General features: G+C 45.4%; 1 protein-coding gene across 8 annotated transcripts in view; it reads left to right on the top strand.

Moving 5' to 3' along the window:
* Window positions 1-2,996: 2,996 nt before the first annotated feature.
* Window positions 2,997-21,819, top strand: part of HMBOX1 (homeobox containing 1) — a 67,910-nt gene continuing 49,087 nt past the window's right edge. For 7 of the 8 annotated variants that reach the window (XM_018085541.3, XM_008929057.4, XM_008929056.4 and 4 more), the window contains exons 1-3: window positions 2,997-3,082; window positions 15,491-15,970; window positions 18,201-18,286. In XM_018085541.3, the coding sequence (XP_017941030.1) occupies window positions 3,060-3,082; window positions 15,491-15,970; window positions 18,201-18,286 (589 nt within the window). In that variant the 5' untranslated portion in view covers window positions 2,997-3,059. The remainder of the gene's footprint in view (window positions 3,083-15,490; window positions 15,971-18,200; window positions 18,287-21,819) is intronic. The other variant, XM_018085539.3, reaches the window with a different exon arrangement.

The raw sequence follows: 21,819 nt of genomic DNA, 5'->3' as shown, positions 1-21,819 counted from the left end.
ATATTAATAGTGACTTTTTTTTTTTTATTATTATTGTCTGTACCAGCCCTGGGAAAGGGGAGCTGGTTGTGTTTTCCCTGCGTTAGCAGATCGTTTATTTAATGAATAATGCCAAGAGGGCAAAGGTTTGTGAGCTCTTACCTGCCTATCACTACAGACAGTGGTGACACCTGCCTTTGCTGCTGTCTCAGGGCGGGTTTGGTGCTTTGGTTTGTGCTAAAAGGGAAAGAGGGATGTTGAGTCGTGGTTTCAGGGTCATAATTTGTTGGCAACTGAAGTGATGTTGGTTGGGATGGAATTTTTTTGACTAAAATTACAGGTGAGGGGTTGGTTGTTTCCTATCTGAGGTGCCCCTAAATGACAAAAACATTTCAGCTTCAGACTTGACGCGTATCTGGGGGTGGGGAAGGTGTTTCTGTGCCCCTGAACTTTGGACCAGTGTGGAGTCAAAGACTGTTTGTGCCCCTTTTCAGCAGCAGCCACTCTGTGCTGGCAGCAGCCTTAGGAAGCAGCAGCTTCCTCCCCTTTCTCTGGAACTCCATTTGCTGTCAGACCTGAGGATTCCCTGTCCTTCCTTGGTGCTTGGCTCAGTCTGGGACAGTTTGGGGTTGCATTCTGAGTGCAATAAAAACCAACTCAGCCTTTAACATAGCAAAACCAGAGATCTTTTTCCTATTTTCCCATGAACTCCCTGCTGAAATCCCACCATCCTCTGTCTGCACTCACAGATCTGGAGTTTCATGGAAAAGCTCCTCTTCCTCCACTGTTCACATCCCAAATTTGGTCTAGATCCTAATGGCTCTTCACTTACATTTGAGGTCCATACCATTTTTTTTCCTCTTCCATTACTATTACTAATATCACCCTCCTGCCTGTGTCATCTCAAAAACTGAGTTACTGTAGCCTTTTCTTTGCCTCTGTTATCTCATCTCCTCATGTTCCAGTTTTAATCCTGTGTTTCATGATGATGGAAAGTGATCTTTCCTTTCTGGGTTTCCTTCTTTGCTTCTTCCACACTCCTCACCCTGGAAGCAAACCCTTCTGTGACGAATCCAGTTCTCTATCATTAGCCTCTCTGACCTTCAGAAAGTTTGTATATATTTAAGTCTAATTTGTTCCTCTTTGGAAAACAAACCAGCTCTCTGTATTAAAATTTGGCAAGAAGTCAACAGCATGATCTCATATTTTTTTTGTGACCGCCTCGGGGAACATGTTTAAAATGCAGTTAAGAGATATAACAGGGGAGGGGTTTGGTGTAGAAGTCTTTCTAAAAGGTTTGGGGTGGGTGACTGTGAGGGACCTGGGGGTTTGTCCCTCCCATCCATCAGTGGTTTGGTGCCACCATTTCACTCCAGGCCACAAGGACATCACCTGTCACGGTCTGCCAGGACCGCTCTTCGTGTCTGTGACCTCTCTCTGGGTGACCTCCTTTGCTGGAGAGGAAGAGGCAGCTCCATGTGGGCCAAATGACTTGTTTTGGAAGTGGCAGCAGCCAGCTCTGAGCAGCTCCCCTCCCTGGGAACACCCAGCTTTCCTTGGCCGCGTCTGGGTGGGAGAAGGCACGTGTGGCCAGGCTGGAACCTCCCAGGAAAGCTGGTGGCCAAAGCCGAGTGCTGCTGCCCCTGGGAATGCTCAGCCAGCCCAGCCTTCTGTCCTGAGAGTTCAGGAGTTTTTTCATGAGGGGAAAAGAAAGGAAAACCAATAAAACACAGGAACGATGGTGTCACCATCCTTGGAGGGGTTTAAAAGCCGTGTGGATGTGGCACTTGGGGACGTGGGTTAGTGGTGGCCTTGGCAGTGCTGGGGAGAGGATTGGACCTGATCTCAAGGGAGGTGATTCTCCTCCTCTGCTCTGCTTTTTTGAGACCCCACTTGCAGAGCTGCCTCCAGCTCTGGGGCCCTCAGCACAGGAAGGGCATGGAGCTGCTGGAGCGGGTCCAGAGGAGGTCACCGGTGCTCCAAGGGCTGGAGCCCCTCTGCTCTGGAGACACGCTGGGAGAACTGGGGGGTTCACCTGGAGAAGGATCCAGAGAGACCTCAGAGCCCCTTCCAGTGCCTAAAGGGGCTCCAGGAGAGCTGGAGAGGGACCTGGGACAAGGGATGGAGGGACAGGACACAGGGAATGGCTTCCCACTGCCAAAGGGCAGGGAGAGATGGGATATTGGGAAGAAATTGTTGGCTGGGAGGGTGGTGAGGCCCTGACACAGGTTGCCCAGAGAAGCTGTGGCTGCCCCATCCCTGGAAGTGTCCAAGGCCAGGTTGGACGGGGCTTGGAGCAACCTGAGCTAGTGGAAGGTGTCCCTGCCCCTGGCAGAGGGTTGGAACAGAATGATCTTTAAGGATCCTTCCAACCCAAACCATTCTGAGATTCCATGATCTTAGGGGGCTTTTCCAACCTGGACATCTCTTTATGGAGCAGAGGAAATCATCCCATTGCAAATCCATGTGCTGCTCTTTCCACTTGTTTTCTCTCCTACCTCACCCATAGCCTGAAGTGTAAATATTGTCCCTAGTTCTTTCTACATATCCCTGGATAGAACATCCTGCCTTTTCTCTTTCCCTTTGGTTAATAGTTTGACTTTTGGAGCACTTTCAGTCCATGTTAGTTTGTGGAGAAAAAGATGAGCAGTAATAGCTAAAGAAAACTCTATTAGGTCATTCCTCCTCAGAACACAGTACCTGTCTCTGAGCTCTCTGAGGATGTTGGCCAAATAATCCTTTTAATAGCTTTTGTGAGTTAAAAGGGTAGGTAACTGTCATAAGGCTAAATGATTGCATAGATTAATTTACTTGTGGCCGAAAGAAATCAATTGTAATTTAAATTTTTGTCTCTGGACTGATGACACCACCAGACTTTCTCCTGAGGAATGTACCACATGCACTGAAGTCCGTGAGCCTCTGTGGGTCTGCATTAGTGACAGGTTATCCAGAATAATGGGGTTGAGTCTCTTTGCCTTTCACAGACATCTCTAATTTGTCTTTTCCTTGTGTTTTACAGAATGGTGAATAACACTGAAGACCCTCAAGAGGCTTTATAACGTCCCATCCCCATGTAAAGTATGCTCAGAACTTTTCCAGTAGTGTAAGTACAAGCTGAAGAAGCCCAGAACAATTAAGATCATTTGATGGTATTTTTTTCTGTTAATTTGTCTAAAAAGAGCAGAGAAATGGTTACAATGATTATGAGCAGTTGGCTGGAGAGTTCCACTCCTTTGGTGGAACATTTAAACCAGGGAATAGTAAAATAACCAGACATTTAAATCAGGGAATAGTAACTTTTAATTGCTCACTTGGTCTGGCTGATGTATTGTTTCTATTTCTACTTTTCTGTCTCTGAAAGAGAAAGAAAACCATGCAGTTCTTTGAAACTTGGCCTTGATCAGAGAAAAATTAGTGTTAAAAGAGAGATCTTCATACATCTACTGAACATACTGGAGAGATACTAAAGGGATACCTGAGCTGGGCAAGAGTTTAGCACCACTCCAGACTTGGCAAAAGGGATGAGAACACCATCATAATTCAGTGTTATATGGCAAAGGCAGAAAACCTGGGGCACCTCACCTTGCCTTAGAATTGGATGGGCTATTCCAAGCAGTGTCTTGAATCCCAGGTGGAATTGAAGTTGTCCAAATCTCATCCTTGAAGCCTGTCATTTTTTTTTTCTTTTTTTTTAAATGGCTTCTGTCATAAATCTTCAATGTAATTGGTCTGCATGCTGTTTCTTCAGTAAGTAAGCAGATGGATTCAATTGTTGAAGCTGGAAGGCTGAAAGGAAAGGCTTGACCTGTCCCTGTGCTGTCCCTCAGCTCCCACTGGCCAGTCCTGGTTGGCTGTTCCCAATATCCCTCTTGTTGGCACGACCAAATGCTTGTCCCCAGCAATCAGATTCCTGAGATACTTTGACCTCTTGACTTTGGATTGTTCCTTCTGTCAGACTGAGCTGGGAAGAGAAGCCAGGTCTGCAGAATAGGTGGGAAGGAACTGGGCTGCTGTGAATGCAGCCACGTTTTCCCAGATGGATTATTTCAAGGATGAAGATTTATCCTTGTCATAGTGCAAGTGGCAGTGCAGTCACAGGCTTCTGTAGAGGGAGCCACAGCAAAAATAAGGCTGCCAGGGATTTTTTGTTGGAAACCAAACTCCAATGAATTTCAAAAAGACTTCTTGATACAACCCTTAATTAGTTATTTTCTGTTGCTGGTGGCTTTAGTCTTCTCTTCAAAACTAGTGGTTTCCTGCTTTGTTGCCAGTCCCTTGAGCTGGAAATGTGTTGGATTTCAGTAATAAAATCACCACTTGAAATTGTAAAGATCTAGTTCACAGCAGGAGAGGAGTCAGGAGGTAAGGCCACGTTGCCCTGTGCATCTTCATTGTTCTGGTAATCCAGAGTTTGCAGAGGGATCTCAGATCACTTTGTGTGAGCACAGGGACAGTCTGACAGCTTTGGCTTTATGTCAGGCTTTCACCACAAATTTCCAAAGTGGGAATTGCATGGTGTGAGTTTGCTGTGCTTTGATTTCAGTCCCTTTCTGCCCTGTTCATCAGCTGCCACCTCCCAGCAGAGCAGCAGCAGCAGCAGCTTTTATTTATTCCAGTGTATGTGCAGTTAATAGGATGCAGTGGAAGTAGAGGTGAACAATTTTTGACTGAGGGGAAAACAGGATGAACCTATTTGGAGGGGATTAGAGAGTATTAAATTAGAGCAAATGGGCCAAGATGACCCATTAAGGTATAAAATTTCCAGATTAGACCATAGATATTTTTTAAAAAAGGGTAAGTGGGATCGAGAAGGGGAAAGAAGAAAATGGAGCCTTAAAAAAAATTTAAATTTTGAACTTAAATTCTGAATAAGGTAAAGATTGAACAGTTAAAACTACTGGTAAGGGAGGTGAGGGAGGAGTTGGGTTATGCCTACACACAGAACAGCCAAGTAGGAACCTGGCTGCAGTTACCATTTCTCCTGCTTAATTTTTGTCCTCATCTGGATGGGAGTCAGTAGTTGAGAGGAGTTTGGGGCATGATGTCAGCACAGAACTCTTGATTTTGGTCTCACAAGAATTTGTCATTTATCTGAAACTAAGCCCTGGAGCCAACACAAGTTTATCTCTCTTGGGTTCTCCATAAATATAATGGGAGTAATTATTTGTGCTTCATGGGCTCATGGCAGTACTGATTAATTAATATGTGTTAGGAGTGAGCTATGACCATCAGGATGTTTTGCATCCCTCAAAATATGAATTCTGAGGGAACCAGGCAGTTGCAACGTCGTCACCTGAAGTTTACCTGAATTATCAGGCTGGTGCTTGTGAATCTTAATTGCCAGCAATGACAGGGCTGTCTGGGGAGTGAATAAAAGCCTTCAGAGTGGGAAGAGAATCAGGGTGAGTAATGCAGATGGAAAAGGACTGGGTTGAAGCCTTGTCATCATTTAGGGAAAACAACAGAAGGAGAAAAACCGAGGCTGTGGATGCTCCCAAGTCAGCACACGCTGAAGGGCAGGCACTGGAGTTACAGTGGCTTAGAAAATAAAATCACAGGTTGAGCTGTAACTGTCCAGGGCCCTTGAAATGTGGCACAAACCATGTTAATTAAAATTGGGAGAAAGAGGACTCAGCTCATTTTCTCTTTTTGTCTTGCTTGAAAAGGTATCCTGTAAATAGTTGGTGGCTGTAGGAATATTCAATTGGCTTTTTAAGCTTCCTTGGCTGAAACAATGCCCTGCCTGAGCCTGTGGTTTTACTTTAGGATAAACCAGATGAGTTAATTCATGATTTCACAGCCACTCTGAAAGGGTCCTTAAATAAAAAATAAAAAAATCTTATTGAATGGAAAAATTTCTTCCCCAAAATTTCTTCCAGTGATGGATTCCCCTCCCTGGAGGGATTTAAAAACCCTGTGGATGTGGTGACTGGGGAGGTGGGTTAGTGGTGGCCATGGCAGTGTAGGATGTAGATGGGTCTTCTCTGTATATGCAAGAGGAAATTTCCCTAGTTCAGGTCTGGACTACACAAAAAATTGTTGCTTTAGGAGCATTAATTAGGACATTTGTTTCTTTCTGAAATGCTTTTAACTAAAATAAAACTCTAATATGGAAGCAGCTGTGGCCAAAAGCCCATGTTTTTGCCATTATGATTTATATTCTTCAAGGAGACACCATTATCTATTCCTGAGTTGTTCTCCAAGTGGAGTCTCTGTCCTCATTAAGGCTGTGCCAGTGAAACTACACTTGCAAACTGTTTTTCTAATGGAAAATTATTTGCTTTGTAGTTAAGCACAGTGATGGCCTTGCTTGAAACTTGTCCTACACCTTGTCGTGTCTGGTGCTGTAGATGGACCCTGTAGGATGGCTTTGAAAAAACACTCAGAGTTTGGCCAGGCACTGGCTCTGCCTTCTTGCAGAATTCCTGTGTAACTTTGAACAAGTCATTTGGACTTGTCTGAAGTCCAGCCCCTCTCTGGGAGCTCTTGGTTGCAAAAATTAGTGTAGTTTTACTTCTCTGCCTCACAGGGATCTTCTGCAGAAAGATGTGTTTCAAGTATTTAGATACTCCAGCTGGCAGAGTTAATGGAGAAGAGTTTGGAGATGCTGTCTGGATTTTAATAAAGGATTGGTCAAGTTTTGAAGTGAAATGGAGGAGGCAGAACACAGCACTAGGCCTGTGATCTTGACAGCTGAAAATATGTGACTTATCAAACAGTCCTGGAATGGTTTGGGTGGGAAGGGACCTTCAAGCTCATCTCATTCCATCCCCTGCCATGGGCAGGGGCACCTTGCACTAGACCAGGTTGCTCCAAAACTCATCCAGCCTGGCCTGGAACACTTCCAGGAGTGGGGCCAGTCTGGTGTTTAGGTCAGGCCCACATTTCAGTTTTATTGTCCTTGACTCTTTGTGTTTTTTCACATGGGTTAAAGGCAGTATTTCAGTGTGTTGATGAGATTTGCTGTAATTCAAGCACACAAGTCCTGCCCTGATTCTGTTACAGAACTGATATATCCAAAGTTTAGTCTTTGGCTCCCGAATCCAAGAGCTCCTCCTTGCTCTTGGCACAGGTTTGGGCTTTGGGCCCTGGTTCAGCACTCAGCTGCCACCACAGCTTTTCTCTCTGTTTGTTAGTCCTTCTGATCCCTCAATCTGCCCTTGAATCCAGCCTCAGAGTTTGAATTCCTGCCTTGTTGCTGTAGAATTGCAACAATAGCAGGAAACCCAGATTTTGGAAGTGGGGAAGGTTAGGGTTAGACAGATAAGGTGTCAGTGTGAATCAGTCTGTGCCTCGAGTAGAATTCAGAAGTGTCTGGCTGCAAGCCCTGTGCTTAGTCAGAGGTCAGTCCCTTTTGTAAGACTTGGATTATGATGATAATTGGCATTTATATTGTATTTTTGCCTTGTAAGATCAATCTCAAGTTCTCTCTCTCTTTCCCAAAGATGTGGAGCAGAGTGAGTTCCTCACCCGAGCGGAATCAGTGGCAAAACCGCTGGGGTTTGCTCACTGTCAGTAAAAAAACCTTATCAGCAGAGAATTTCAGAGACTGGGGTGGGGAAGACCAGCTTGTGTAGGAGTGATGACTGTGGGTTTGGGGCTCTTTAACTAACTGGCTGAGGATCTCAGAGCCTCCTGAAGGAATGATATGTTGATATTCCGCTCTCAGCTCTGCCTCCCCTAATTTGTGGAGCGGGGAGTGTTTGATTACGCCGGATTTATTTTCAGGAGTTTCAGGCTGCTCTTATTAATTGTCCCCGTTCTGCTGGAAGGCGAGTGGCAGAGCTCTGCATTCCCGAGCCGCTAGTTTGCATTCCTAAACAGACCCTGTGACGCTGAACCTCCACGGCTCAGCTCGGAGCCTGATTTCCCTCCTCGCTGCAGCGCCAGGCTTTCATTTCCCTGGGATGAGAGCAGTCATTACAGGGATTACATTTTGTTTGTGAATCAGGGTGGATGGGAGTAGAGCCCTTTTGGAAAATCAGAGCCCAGAGATGCCACTGCAGGAGATGATTATGGGATCGTATGGATAAGTCTGTGTGTTCATTGACATGATGAGCACTTCAGGCCTGACGTTTTTTCCTCTCTTGAAAGCTGGTGCAGCTCCACTGAAAACACTGAAGTTGCAGCTGATGAGTGTAAGTGTTGAGTCAGATCCTTAATCCTTTGTTGCTCCCCAGAATTCGTGGCATCAACTTCTGTTTTAAGGGCAGCTTTGCAAAGCTTTGAGCTTTCCTGAAATATTTGTGTTGGCCGTGAATCATAAAATCACAGAATGGTTTGGGTTGAGGGGACCTTAAAGATCATCTCATTCCAACCCCTCTGCCATGTCAGGGTAAATGGGAGTAGAGTCCTTTTGGAAAACCAGAGCCCAGAGATGCCACTGCAGGAGATGATTATGGGATCGTATGGATAAGTCTGTGTGTTCATTGACATGATGAGCACTTCAGGCCTGACGTTTTTTCCTCTCTTGAAAGCTGGTACAACTCCACTGAAAACACTGGAGTTGCAGCTGATGAGTGTAAGTGTTGAGTCAGATCCTTAATCCTTTGTTGCTCCCCAAAATTTGTGGCATCAACTCCTGTTTTAAGGGCAGCTTCACTTAATATGGTGCAAAGGTGCAAAGGTTTGGGCTTTCCTGAAATATTTGTGTTGGCTGTGAATCACAAAATGGTTTGGGTAAGGGGACCTTAAAGATCATCTAATTCCAACCCCTCTACCATGTCAGGATGAATGAGAGTAGAGCCATTCTGAAAATCAGAGCCCAGAGATGCCACTGCAGGAGATGATTATGGGATTGTATGGATAAGTCTGTGTGTTCATTGACATGATGAGCACTTCAGGCCTGAGGTTTTTTCCTGTCTTGAAAGCTGGTGCAGCTCCACTGAAAACACTGGAGTTGCAGCTGATGAGTGTAAGTGATGAGTCAGATCCTTAATCCTTTGTTGCTCCCCAGAATTCGTGGCATCAACTTCTGTTTTAAGGGCAGCTTCGCAAAGCTTTGAGCTTTCCTGAAATATTTGTGTTGGCTGTGAATCATAAAATCACAGAATGGTTTGGGTTGAGGGGACCTTAAAGACCATCTCATTCCAACCCCCCTGCCATGACAGGGATGCCACTCACTGGATCAGGCTGCTCCAAGTCCCATCTAACCTGGCCTTGGAGACTTCCAGGGATGGGGCAGCCACAGCTTCTCTGGGCAACCTGTGCCAGGGCCTCACCACCCTCTGAATTAAAGGAGTTTCACTTGTTCAGTAAGAACAGAAAAGGCCAAAACTTGAATTTCAGAAGGCTGGGTAGTGTTATGACCCTAAGTGTCCCAATTCTATTCCAGCAGTGCCTTAGGGGTGCACTGGAAGGGTCACAATCTTTGAACGTGTGTGTAGCATTTATTTTGTGATACATGTCAGCAGCTCTTTGTGCAGCAGCTGGAGCTCAATTAAGGTCCTTCTCCTGAGCATCTTGTAAGAACCAGCTGCATCCTTTGGGATGGGTAAAGCTGGGTGAGACATAAGGCCAGGTTGGATGGGGCCCTGAGCAACCTCACCTAGTGAGTGGCATCCCTGGGGCTGGAACGAGATGATCTTCAAGGTCCCTTCCGACCCAAACCATTCTGAGATCCTGTGTAGAAAAGGAAGGAGCACTGAATGGAACTTTACTTGGGTCCTTTGATCTTGTAAATACATTTGGAGAGAGAAACAAGCTTGCATAACATAAAGCATGGTTTAAAAATCAACAGCTGGAGGTGAAGTTTCTTTGCAGTCCCTGGTTATGATCGGAAGCTTCCAGAGCGGTGCTTCCTGTGGTGAATTAGGTGGTCGGATGTCAGACTGGTTGATTAGCAAGTTATATTGCTTTGGGAATAGCAGTGCCATCCTTAATACCCATTTTTGCCTCCTGCCTGGATCAGGCCTCACAGAGAAGGGGTCCTGCCCTGTGCCATATATCAGAGAAGGGTAGAAGTTGGCATCTCTCCCCGTCCTCTTCGCCCCAGTTGATGGGACTTTATCAGAATCATTCTTAAACCAATTACCAGACTTAGGATCCTGTTCTGAACGCTTTGGCTCTTGCCCACATCCATATTATGCAGATTATATCAAACACAGGTCTTATATCAAAAAGCACAACTGGTTTTGTAAGTCTTGAGCTTTGCTTATTAGATAAAGCAGTGAATTTTAATGGAAGTTGGAGAAGGACCTCTGTGGAAGAGCATCTCCTCAGTGATGCTGGAGTAGTTCCTACTCATCTACAGCGAGTAGAAGAGTGGAAAAAGTGATTTCTTGTGATCATTAAAGAGTCCAGAGCCATTTTCTCGAGTGTTAGAGGTGTTAAGGCTGGTGTCTGGCCTTATTCCCAAACGGGTAATTGAATTGCTTTGAACTTCTGCAAGTTCAATTGGACATGGACTTAGCTCGTAGCTGTTTTTATGGGATTATTCTGCTGTGTTCCATCATCTAGAAAGTTAAGTGCTGGGTAAATGATTCCTGTGTCTGCGTGGGCTGGGGCTGTGAGAGCAGGTGAGAAACCCTTGATGTGTTTGTCCTTACTTTTCTCTGAGAGATGCAGGAAAATAAGGGAAGAGAAAACGTCTGTGTCTGGCCATGTGCCCCCACTCGAGATCAGGACTGTCAGAGCAGGGGAGCCCCATATCTTAAGGGTGAAATTAATTTAAAAAAAGGGTGAAATTCATTAAAAAAATCAGGTAAATGAATCTTGGTGGCATGACAAGGAAAAGCAAAGCTATTGAGAGCCCCTAAACAGCCTCCGCTCCTTGAAGTCCCTTTAGAAGTGAAGGAGTGAAGCTGCACCTGGTTGAGACCTGCTGGATATTTTACATCTGTGGATTTGGGAGGGCTAATAAATTCTTTTTTTATTTAGCCTCTTATAGTTCTCCCTTCAATCTGATGTTCAGGTACCTCATGTTCCTTCTGGATGAGCCATGAAAGATAAGCATGAAGGTTTAATGCTTTAGAGGTAGCAAGAGGCAGTGAGTGGGATTGGGTCCGTTTTCCCATCTTCCTTGGGGTGTGCCAACTTCATGTAAGGAATGTAAATAAGTTTAATACTTCCAGCTATCTTTTTTTTTTTTTGCCTTTTTTTTTTTCTGTCAGGACCTAAAAAACCTTCATTTTACGGGCAGGATTCATTTGTTAAAAAATCAGTCACTTGAATTTCGAGCTGAATCAGTCCTTTGCGGGGGTCTTGCTTGCAGAATTTCAGAGAGGAAAAAACAAACACATGGCCATTGTGGTTGGTTCTGTTTTTCAGGTATCTCCCCAAGGAAATTTGACAGCCCATGGTGAGAGTTTTGCTGTCTGATCAGCAGATAAAGCATGTGATTATACACGGAGATCTGATGGTGTAGAGGATATTCTGCTCCACCAGCAGCAGAGTTTGCCTGCAGCAGAGCTGTTGGTCCATGGTCTGTGTTCTCAGGGAAAGTATTTACCATCTTTATTTTCTCCTGCACCCCCCAGTCGTTCTGCTTGTCTCTGTTTCGTTTTAATCCTTGTTACTTTTGCAATTGATTGTATTTCACAAGGAAAAAGAGGGGCAAACAATTTGAATTTTAGGCAGCCAGAGGAGAGCAGGAGGATAAGAGGCTCTTCCAGCAGTGTGGGGGGGATGAAGTGGTGGAGAATACCCACTCATTAATGAAATTATGATGATTCTAAAACATCTGATTTACTTAACTACTTTGTGAATTGATCTTTAAACAGGGTAAGTTTATTAAAATGTTTCAAAAAGAGAAAGTAACTGAAGCCCTCCTGGAGTAACAGTTTGAAAAAGTGTTGCTGTAGTTACTCATTAAAAAGTCGTAGGTAGTTGGCAATGTTGGAACATGTTCAGTAATTCCACGTTTTGCAATATTTGTTTGGGTTTTTTTAATGGAAAATTCCAAGTTCCTACAGTTGTTTTAAATGCATAAAAGCCACTCCAGGTGTCTTAAATACATAAAAGCATTATTTCTAGATCTCATGGTTGGGTATAAAAGCATGGGAAAATGGGAATTGGACTCTCAAATCAGGTAGAGCAATAAAAAGTGTGTCTGATGCAATATATGCTGAGTATGTAAATATAAGCAAGGCAGTTTGGACATCTGTATATGACATTAGTGAGACCAGCAGGGACATACTCTGATTTTGGTGTTCTTATCTTTTTAGCATTAAGAAATTACCCAGAAGTTCCCTAAAGGGGTTGGAGGGCTGGAAGAATACTTTGCATGGACAGACAGGCAGATCATTGATGTTAGTTCAGGGGTTTTTTTTCAAATTTTCCAATAATTGTGTTAAACACAGGAGAAGGGCCTGACTTTGCCAGTGGGTTTGTTGCTCTTAGATGACTTTCTGAACGAGATTCTGAGACACAAGTTAGAAATCACTGAATATCTTATTTTTAGGGCACAGGGTGGCCTTGTCCAGCAGCCTTTGCATGCCTGTGAATTGAAATTCCTGCACATGCACATCCCTACTGCATCAAAGTGGGACAAATTGAGGCCAGAGCACTTTCCCCCGTCCAGCCACGTGCGACAGAAGGTCACCCAGTGCTCGTGCATCTGAGAACACTGCAGTTCATTAGCTGTAATTCACTAAAGGATACTTGGGATTCACCAAATGATTATGTGTAATTCACTAAAGGAGATTAATTTGGCCTGGGAACCCAGATCCAGAAGCTGAGCCCTGGCACTTTTCAGACAAATTAGGAATCACACCCAGATTTCAAAGGGAATCACTGGCCATGGCCACCAGCTGCTGCAGGAGGGTGGGGAGGCCCTGGCACAGCTTTCCCAGAGAAGCTGTGGCTGCCTCTGGATCCCTGGAAGTGTCCAAGGCCAGGTTAGACAGGGCTTGGAGCAAGCTGGGATAGTGGAAAGTGTCCCTACCCATGGCAGGGGGTGGAACTGGGTGAGCTTTAAGTTCCCATCAACCCAAACCATTCTGTAATTCCGTGATTGTGTGAAATAAGTTGTGTGTTGCTGGACAATTTTGAACCATCTGGAAGGTCTTGTTTCTGTCAGATGTGAGTTTTTTAGTTCACAGGGCTAGAAGGACAAAAGTTCTGGGTTTCTACATCTGTGACAAATGGGAGATTAAACTGAATAATACATGTTTTAGTATTAAACCTTGAAGAGTCTGTAAAGTAGGAATTTTGAGTAGAGGTAATTCTGGATGGAGGCTCTGGCTCATTAAATTCTCCAGTTCAACTTAGTACTTGAGCACATGAAACTTGATGTTGGCAGATAAATGATTCAGGAAATGGTGACATTAGAAATACAGGTAAGAAATGCCCAAACCAGGTTTATCTCTAAGGAAAGGCGAGTTGGCACATCCAGTGAAAACCATCTCAAGGCCAGAGGTTTAAAGAGATTTTCTGTTTGAAAATGAGCTGTCACAGGGCCTTGCAGGCTGTGATGAGTCAGCAAGTCAGTGTGACACTTCTCCCAAAGCTTGGAGGAAAAGATTGAGCAGCCCTGTCTCCCCCAGAGGCCAAAGCTAGAACACAGAACACAGTGTCTGCTTCCAAATGCTCCTTGTCAAACTGGGAACGCCTCAGTCTGAGATGCCACTTCCAAATTGTAGTTGTTACAATTCCAGTCAGTTGCTGGTCCATTCCTGCACTGCCTGCCCTGCCCTTCTTGAGCTGAATAATTTGGGTACTTGTCTTCTCAAATTTAAAATGGCCTGAATGGTTCCAGTAATCAGTTGTCCAAAGGACAGCACATAAGAGCCAAGCACTTATATGGATGTCTGTCTTCTCAGTCATTTTCTTGGATGGGAGTCATCCCCTTGCCTTGTCCTCCTGCTTCCTTCTCCCTTGGATGGGAGTCATCCCCTTGCCTTGTCCTCCTACTTCCTTCTCCCTTGGATGGGAGTCATCCCCTTGCCTTGTCCTCCTGCTTCCTTCTCCCTTGGATGGGAGTCATCCCCTTGCCTTGTCCTCCTGTTTCCTTTTCCCATGAAACAATGAAAGGGGTTCAGTAGTCGATGGATGAGGCCAAAGATGGGACCATCTCCTCATTTCCCTATTTCCCAGGCTGCAAAAGGCATTTTTGTGGATTTGTGCATCCTGGGTGTGTAGGACCATGTCTGTACAGTTACACTCAAACTCCAGCTCTACTTAGCAAGCCAGTTCTCAGTGTTCTTCAGCCCATATTACAGATCTCTAGTCACCCCCTGTCTCCTGTTGGGAACTTCTTTGTGCCAGTACAAAAGTGGACATGAGGAGTCATCTTCAAAATCCGTGGACAGGAATAGGCAGCCCTGTCCCTGGAAGGTCCCACAGCCATCATCCCTCTCTTGGTTTTCACGGGGTCCTTGGAATCCTTATTTGACTTTTCTGAGTGCTCACAGGGATGGTACATAAGCTCTGTCACGTCTCCTGGAGTTTGAGTGATCTCCTCACCCTGCTCTCCTGCAGGAATGGTAATAAACCCTTGACTCATAAGAAGATTCACGAGAAGGATGGAAAATGCCTTGTTCTCCTTGCCAAGTTCTGTCTGCCCTCCATCTGCCATCCCTTCTTCTCAAGATCTAGAGCTCTGAAGGAGGTGATCTTGTTGTTTGTGTGCCAGTTGGATCTGTAGTGAGGAGACTTGGGAAAGAAAAGAGATTGAGGGAGCATATTGTGATTTTTTTCTTTTCGGTTCCATGTCTGGGCTTTGCAGCAAATCCATGTTCATTGTTCTGGCACCTTGGGAAGTTTAGGAGTTAAAAATGCTTTTGATGAGCCACCAGGATGATTGAGTTACATGAGAGGGCTGCCTTTGGAGGGGAAAAGGCTGAAGACTTATTTCTTTAAATGAAAGCTCAGGAGTAATTGGATGTGCTGCACTTTCCTTGTCAGGGCAGGCGATCCGTGACAGCGTTCCAGGTTCAAAAGTTCCCAACTTCAGAAATCCACCTTCAGAAACGGGACTTCAGTCAAATCAACTTAGGTCCTACAGGCCACTAGAATTTCCGTTAGGTGTGTTTTTATCTTCTTTTCTTTTTTTTTTTTTTTCCCCAAGGTTGCAGCAAAAGTTAGGGCAACTTGAACTCTTTGTAGTTAAGATTTGAAAGAGTCGAGACTGATAAATCTCACGTCACAGCCGGTTAAAACTTCTGCGGAAAAACTCAACCGCTGGCCTTGACTGAACAGTTTTGGAATGTGGGATTTCTGCCTGCTGGGTAAATGGGGGCAAAATTTTGTGTGAAATCAAGTTGCAGCCTTAATAACTGAGCAACCACTGTCTCTGTAGCAGTGGTTTGTCTAAAGCAAAAGGGTACGAACTGCAGGTGTAGGGAATGCCAGGAGAAGAGGGAAATGCTGTTGGAGCACTCCAAAGAAAATAACCATTTTTGGGAGATTGCCTGCTGAGGTGGTTTGGAGGTGCACTTTTGTGCTGCCAGTTCTGTCGTGTGTGTGTGTCTTAAAGTTTTGGACCAGGATTGATCTTTGAGGCGTGTAAAGTACTTCCCGTGTGCCACAGTTGACCTGAAGCATTTGGTTTCCTGTTTTCCCTCGTTTTCAGCCTGCTGGAAACCATGTCTCACTACACGGACGAGCCAAGATTTACCATAGAGCAGATAGACCTTCTGCAGCGCCTGAGACGCACGGGAATGACCAGGCATGAGATCCTCCACGCTCTGGAAACCTTGGATCGCCTCGACCAAGAGCATAGCGACAAATTCGGGAGAAGGTCTGGCTACGGGGGCGGTTCCTACGGCAACAGCACCAACAACGTGCCGGCCTCCTCCTCCACGGCCACAGCCTCCACCCAGACCCAGCACTGTGGGATGTCCCCCTCGCCCAGCAACAGTTACGACACCTCCCCGCAGCCTTGCACTACGAATCAGAACGGGAGGGAGAGTAACGACCGGTTGTCCGCCTTCAACGGGAAGATGTCGCCCACCCGGTACCCCCTGGCCAACAGCCTGGCCCAGAGGTCCTACAGCTTCGAGGCCTCCGAGGAGGACCTGGACATCGACGACAAGGTGGAGGAGCTGATGAGGTTAGTGGGGGCCTTGTCGCTTGGATCCGTAGCGGGGAGATTTAGGAGAGAAAAGAGGTTGAGGGAGCGCGTTGGGATTGTTTTTCGGTTCCGTTTCTGGGCTTTGCGGCAAATCCGTGTTCGTTTTTCTGGCACCTTGGGGAGTTTGGGAGTTAAAAATGCTTTTGATGAGCCACCAGGAAGTTTGGAAGGGCAGAGTGAGAAGTGCCTCAGAGGAGGTGTGTGTGTGTTGGAGGAGCGCTGTGGTAGCCACAGAGGGTGGGAAAACACTGGCCCAGGTTGCCCAGAGAGGTGGTGGGTGCCCCATTGCTCCAAAGGTTGGATTGGTCTGAACTCTCAGCAACCTGATTTAACTGAAGATATCTCTGTTTATTGCAGGCCTTTAAAGGTCTCTTCCAGCCCAAACCATTCCATTGCGATTCAGTGATTATCAGGAGAGCAGGAGCTGCTTCAGAGCTGTTCCCTGCCAGTTCCCCAAGGGTCACTATCCCAGAACTCCTCACCTGCCTCTCAGCCTTGTGCAGGCAGCCCCTGGCCCTGTGGGTATCCCACAGTCTTGCTATTGGAATATTTTTGCCCATGCTGTGCCAAAAAGTGGGATTGCACTAATTTTCCACCCTGCTTTTATTCAGAAGAATTCTGACTGAGTGTCAACTCCCATGACTCCTCCTCTACTGCTTCATACCCCTTGTAATTCCTTCCATATAGAGGGAGAGTAGGGAATCCTGCTTGGATTGGTCAGTGCTTTCCAGTGGGATCTGCAGAGGATGGATGTTTCCTGTTTGTAATTTGTGGCAGGGATTTGCAGAGGCTGCAGGGTGGTGTGGGGAAATGCAAACAGTAAAGAAGAACAGAAGTTTTCAGTCAGAGCCAGTCGTTGGGTTTTTTCCCCAGCCTGACCTTCCTTTACTTCTGGCAGCTTCTTTTTCAGGCAGAGATGAAAGGAGGGGATTATACTCCTGAGGATGAAAGTCAGAGTCAGTGGGCTTTGAGAGCACAAAAAAAAATAAGAGGAAAGGCCAAATGTCTCAAAACAATTTTGGTCATAATGCTGGACTATCTTTTCCCCCCCCACACCCCGAAATTGCAACATTCACAAAGTACCTGTGTGAGAACTGGGGTTTGTAAGCTCCAGGATGGAAATATGTTTGGAGATTTAGGGTAAAGGTATGGCTTTTGAGGGAGAAGATTAGAGATGAGCAGTGAGAAAAGCTGATCACCCTCATTCCCTGCTGGATGAGGGAAGGTACGTGCAGCAGAGAGCCAGGTTCCCATGGCTGAGGTTTAATCATCCCATTGAGTTTTGGGTTCCTATGCAATAAGTCTCAGGTAATGCTTTTAGTGCTTATTTAAACCGAAATTACGTTTATTTGCAGGCATATGGAAGATGAGTGTTGGGTACAGAAATAAAAATGAACCCACAACATGGCATTTATTTTGCATTTAGATTTGCAAGCTCGAGTCTGCCTTGAATGCTGCTGTGAGGGGAGAAGGGAAATGACCAAATAATAAAGCCTAATAAAGGCTGGTTTTAATTGTCTGCCCTTCTCAGGAAGGGAGGGAGGAAGAGAAAGGCAAAATATGTGTTTAATGCAATTGAAATTTGCTGTATATCACAGTCCCTGTGCAACCCCCAATTTATTTGCTTTTTAGCACAGTTTTAGCCCCTTCTGAGCTACCTGTGCAGACCTTGTAAAAATCATACAAATGCCTCAGTTCATTCAGTGCAAAATCAGGACTAAAGTGGAGGACTAAGGGGGTTCAGTGAGGGGACAGAGGTTGCAAAATCTCTTTTCCTTCAGATCTTTTCCTTGAAAGGCTGGAGGAGGTTGGTGTGTGCAAATTCATTTGGGTAACTAACCATGCAGCCCCTGCTATCCTTTATTTTTTATTTTTTGTGCCTCATTTTTATGACTGAGGTTTTTATGCTGGTGTGAGAGATTTATTCATCCCTGTGTAATGAAACTTTGTACATTCCATATGGCAGTGCTGCACCTAATATGAATTATATGGGACATGAGTCATCCATTCTCCTGCTCCTGTGCTCGGATCAAACGTGACACTTGTTAAAAGAAGTGTCCATTGCTGAGGCACTTGGACTGTTTGGATGCCAGCCTTCCCCCACTCCTGATCCCCTAAAGAAAGGAAATAAAGCTGTTTTTCCCACCTTCACGGTGCACTTTGGCCTGTCCCTCTTTTTGTGTGTCCTGTTGTTGTTTTGTTTTGGTAGGAGGGACAGCAGTGTGATAAAGGAGGAAATCAAAGCCTTCCTGGCCAACCGGAGAATCTCCCAAGCAGTTGTTGCACAGGTAACAGGTAAGAGCTCAGGGGGGGTCTCCTTTCTGAATTTTGGGAAGCTGTGTCTAAACTGCCTCTCAGAGCACGGTGCAGATGTCGGAATATCACTTGGCTTTCTGCATTGCAGTGCAGATCTGTCAGCTTAGTCATGATAATGTATGCCTTTGATTTAAGACCCATTGTCCTGCACATCATGGAACTTCCCCAGTGAATCACTTTTTCCTTTTTTTTTCCCATTTTTTTTTCCTGTGGCTTGTGCTTGGAGATTTTATTTTACAGCATTAAAATAAGCCCCAAGTTCTTATCTTAAAATGAAAACGGTTTTCCTTAATTCTTAAATTGTTTGTTGAGTGCAGCAAATAGATGCATATCTGCATCTCTGTGTATGGAGAGGGAGAGAGATAATATGCATTTATGTTCTAAAAAGTATATGAATAGTCAGGAGATGCAGCTGTAACTGGTATCACTGCAACCAGGAGTCAGATTATGAGAGTTGGAAGTTTTCTTCATCACTTGCCTTTGAGTCACAGTTAAAACGAGATCTGAGTTTGAGGGGTGACCAGACCAGCTTTGATTTTACACAGGAGTAGTGTTTGTGCCCCCTGCCCTGAGCCTTCTCTCTTTCACATGCAGGATGAGTGGACACACTGCAGTGATATCCCACCTTCCCTGGGTGTGTTCCCAGAGCTTTACACAAAGAGTGACAGAGTCCTGCTGCTCCTCCATGGGGTGGGGTGTTATTAGTTCTTCTTTACAGGCTCACAGTGCTTATCCAGAACATCTGGTGGCATCTTCAGAATCAGTTTGGTTGGAAAAACCCTCCAAGATCATCAAGTCCAACCATACTCCCAGCACTGCCAAGGCCACCACATGTCCCCAGTTGCCACATCCACACGGCTTTTAAATCCCTCCAGGGGTGGGGACTCCCCCACTGCCCCGGGCAGCTTCTTTTCCATGAAGGAATTGTTCCCAGTATCCAACCTAAACATGCCTTGGTGCAGCTTGGGGCTGTTTCTTCTCGTCCTGTCCCTTGTTCCCTGGGAGCAGAACCCGACACCCCCCTGTCTTCCCCCTCCTGTCAGGGAATTGCAGAGCCAGAAGGTCCCCCCTGAGCCTCCTTTTCTCCAGGCTGAGCCCCCCTAACTCCCTCAGCCACTCTTGCTGCTCCAGCCCCTTCCCCAGCTCCTTTCCCTTCCCTGGACTTGCTCAAGCCCCTCAATGTCTCAGGAGGAAAACTTGATAAAATCCCAAAGCTCAATCCCATGTTACACCTCTAAGACTTAATTTTTTAACCTAAGCTTGGATGAAGATCTTGAAATAGATAATATTTAAGGTTCCTTGGTGACTGGAAATGCCAAATCAGCAGGAGGGAAGTTGTTCTCTTATATTTCCAGTATTTGAAATGTCACAAGAACCCATCTGTCTGGGAGCTCTGGATTTGCAGACAGTTGAGGTGGGCAGGCAGGAACAAGTGCTGGAGCCACGGAGCCTGGAATTCCTTCCACGTCTCCAACTCTTCTCTGTGATCTTGGGCAAAATTCCTTCTCCTTCCCTGGTTTCAATTTCATCTGGAAAATCATGAGATTAACATTTTGTGTAAATGTAAGGGATGTTTTCAGCCTTATCAGATGTTAGCACTAGTATTTTAATAATTAAACTATAAGTCAAGTTGCTTAAATTGTACCTGAATTCGGAAATTTTGGTAGTTAGTGGGTCACTCTCCTGCTTTTGTACATTCCCTGCCTGAATATAGGCCTGGAATAACCCATCTCTGAATTAAGCTCTGTACAGCACCCTTCATGTCTGCCAGCAAGTCAGACCATCTTCCCCTGCAGGAGGAGTAATGCACAGAGGGAAAAACTGCAGGAAAGGACTCTTTCCAAAGCAAGCCAATATTTCTTCTGGTCAGTGGGGCCACTGAATCAGAATCACCACACCAAAACTAATGTATTGATGGAAGGAATGGATCTAATTATAATTAACTAGGTGGGCACATGTCTCTGATACCCCTGAGTCGGGCTGTAGGAAAGTCAAGTCCAGTCTCTTCACAGCTGGTGGTTTTTCTCCTCCCATCCTGAGCTGTCTCTCTTGGATTTCAGTTGGCATGAGGTTGGCATGTAGCCTCTGGGAGCTCAGATTGTTTCCTCCTGGGAATAAACGACTCCATCCACTTCAGATGTGGCTGACTAAATTTCACACCCATCCCACTCAACTCAAGGGGAATCCAGGATGAGCTCCCACAGTGATCAGAGAATTATTGGAAGATCTCACTGGAGAGAAGGAGGACTGAGCTAATGGCACTGTTTTATTATCCTGTTGTCAGGCCAAATCAATGGGAAACCACGTAGATCTTTGCAGTTGATCCGTGTCATCCTCTGGGGGAAGGTTCCAGGAGCTGATTGATTACAAATATAACCCACAGCCCTGTGTAAGCAGACGTGCAGTACTTGCATGCCACCATCAAGTACGTAGTTATGGCTTATCTGAAAGAAATAGTGAATCTCAGAGATGTTTGAAAGGACCAGATTAAAGAGTGTGCTCAGCAGTACCAGGGAGAAACATCAGCTTCCTCTCAAAAGCACAGGGTGGTGAGGAGGGACTAAAATAGCTCAGGACAGAGATCCAAAGCAGAGAGCACATGTCCCAGGGCTTTCACTTCCAGAGTTTTTTAGGCCTGATGGGTGCTGGTTGACTTGTGTGTTCTTCAGATGTCTCCAGCATCCAAGAGGCTCCCAAGGAATGCCTGGAAAACCGCTTTTGGTTCATTAAAATAACAGTTTGTATAGACAGAGGCAATGCTTTGCAGAATATATGATCCCAAATGGCATCATCTCAGTATTTACAACCTTAGTCTTACTGGTAAAGGTGTTCTGTAAATAGTTACTTATACAAGAGGAAAATGAATAAATTAGCTTTTAGGCTTCAGCCCTTCTGCTCCAGGAAGAGGCAAGAAAGAAAAGAGAAATGTGTGGCTGGCTCTGAACTCCCTCAGGAAAGTTATTTGGCTTGGCTGCCCCTGCTGCCAACTTTGTCCTTTCCCTCTCCACCAATTCCTTTAGTACTCTAAAAAATTCCGTGTGTGTGTAATGGGAGGGGATCATGGCATGGGGAGGGGGAAAGCAATAACAGTGAATCTGAACAGTGATATTGGACCTTTAGCTTGGAGCCCAGAACTTGGCTGCCTTGTCTTAATTGTGGCTGGGTTTGAACCAGCCAGATTGGACATACAAGTGATAAACTTGAGCTGAACCAATGTGTTTGGATGTCTTCAGGCTGCACATTTCTGATCAGCTCCTCAGAGGCTGTGATGTTTCCCCAATGCTTACGACCTTATTTATCCCCACTCTGTAACTTGCTGTGCTCTGCCCTTGGAGCAGAAACCTGCACTGCAACTTGGACCCCTTGAAACTTCCATTCTGCCTTATTTTCCTAATTCTTCGAGCTCCTCTTTCATTCAGAAATCTGTTTCTCCTTTTTCTCATCTTAATTCTCATATTGCAAAGCACTTAACAGAATCCACGTTCCTACCCCAGCCTCTGCATCAGTAAACA

The sequence above is a fragment of the Manacus vitellinus genome, unplaced genomic scaffold (genome assembly GCF_001715985.3).
Source record: "Manacus vitellinus isolate BGI_N305 unplaced genomic scaffold, ASM171598v3 scaffold_82_pilon, whole genome shotgun sequence".
In the NCBI taxonomy this organism is placed as follows: domain Eukaryota; kingdom Metazoa; phylum Chordata; class Aves; order Passeriformes; family Pipridae; genus Manacus; species Manacus vitellinus.
The sequence above is the reverse complement of the archived record's forward strand: the minus strand, read 5'-3'. Positions and strand labels throughout refer to the sequence as shown.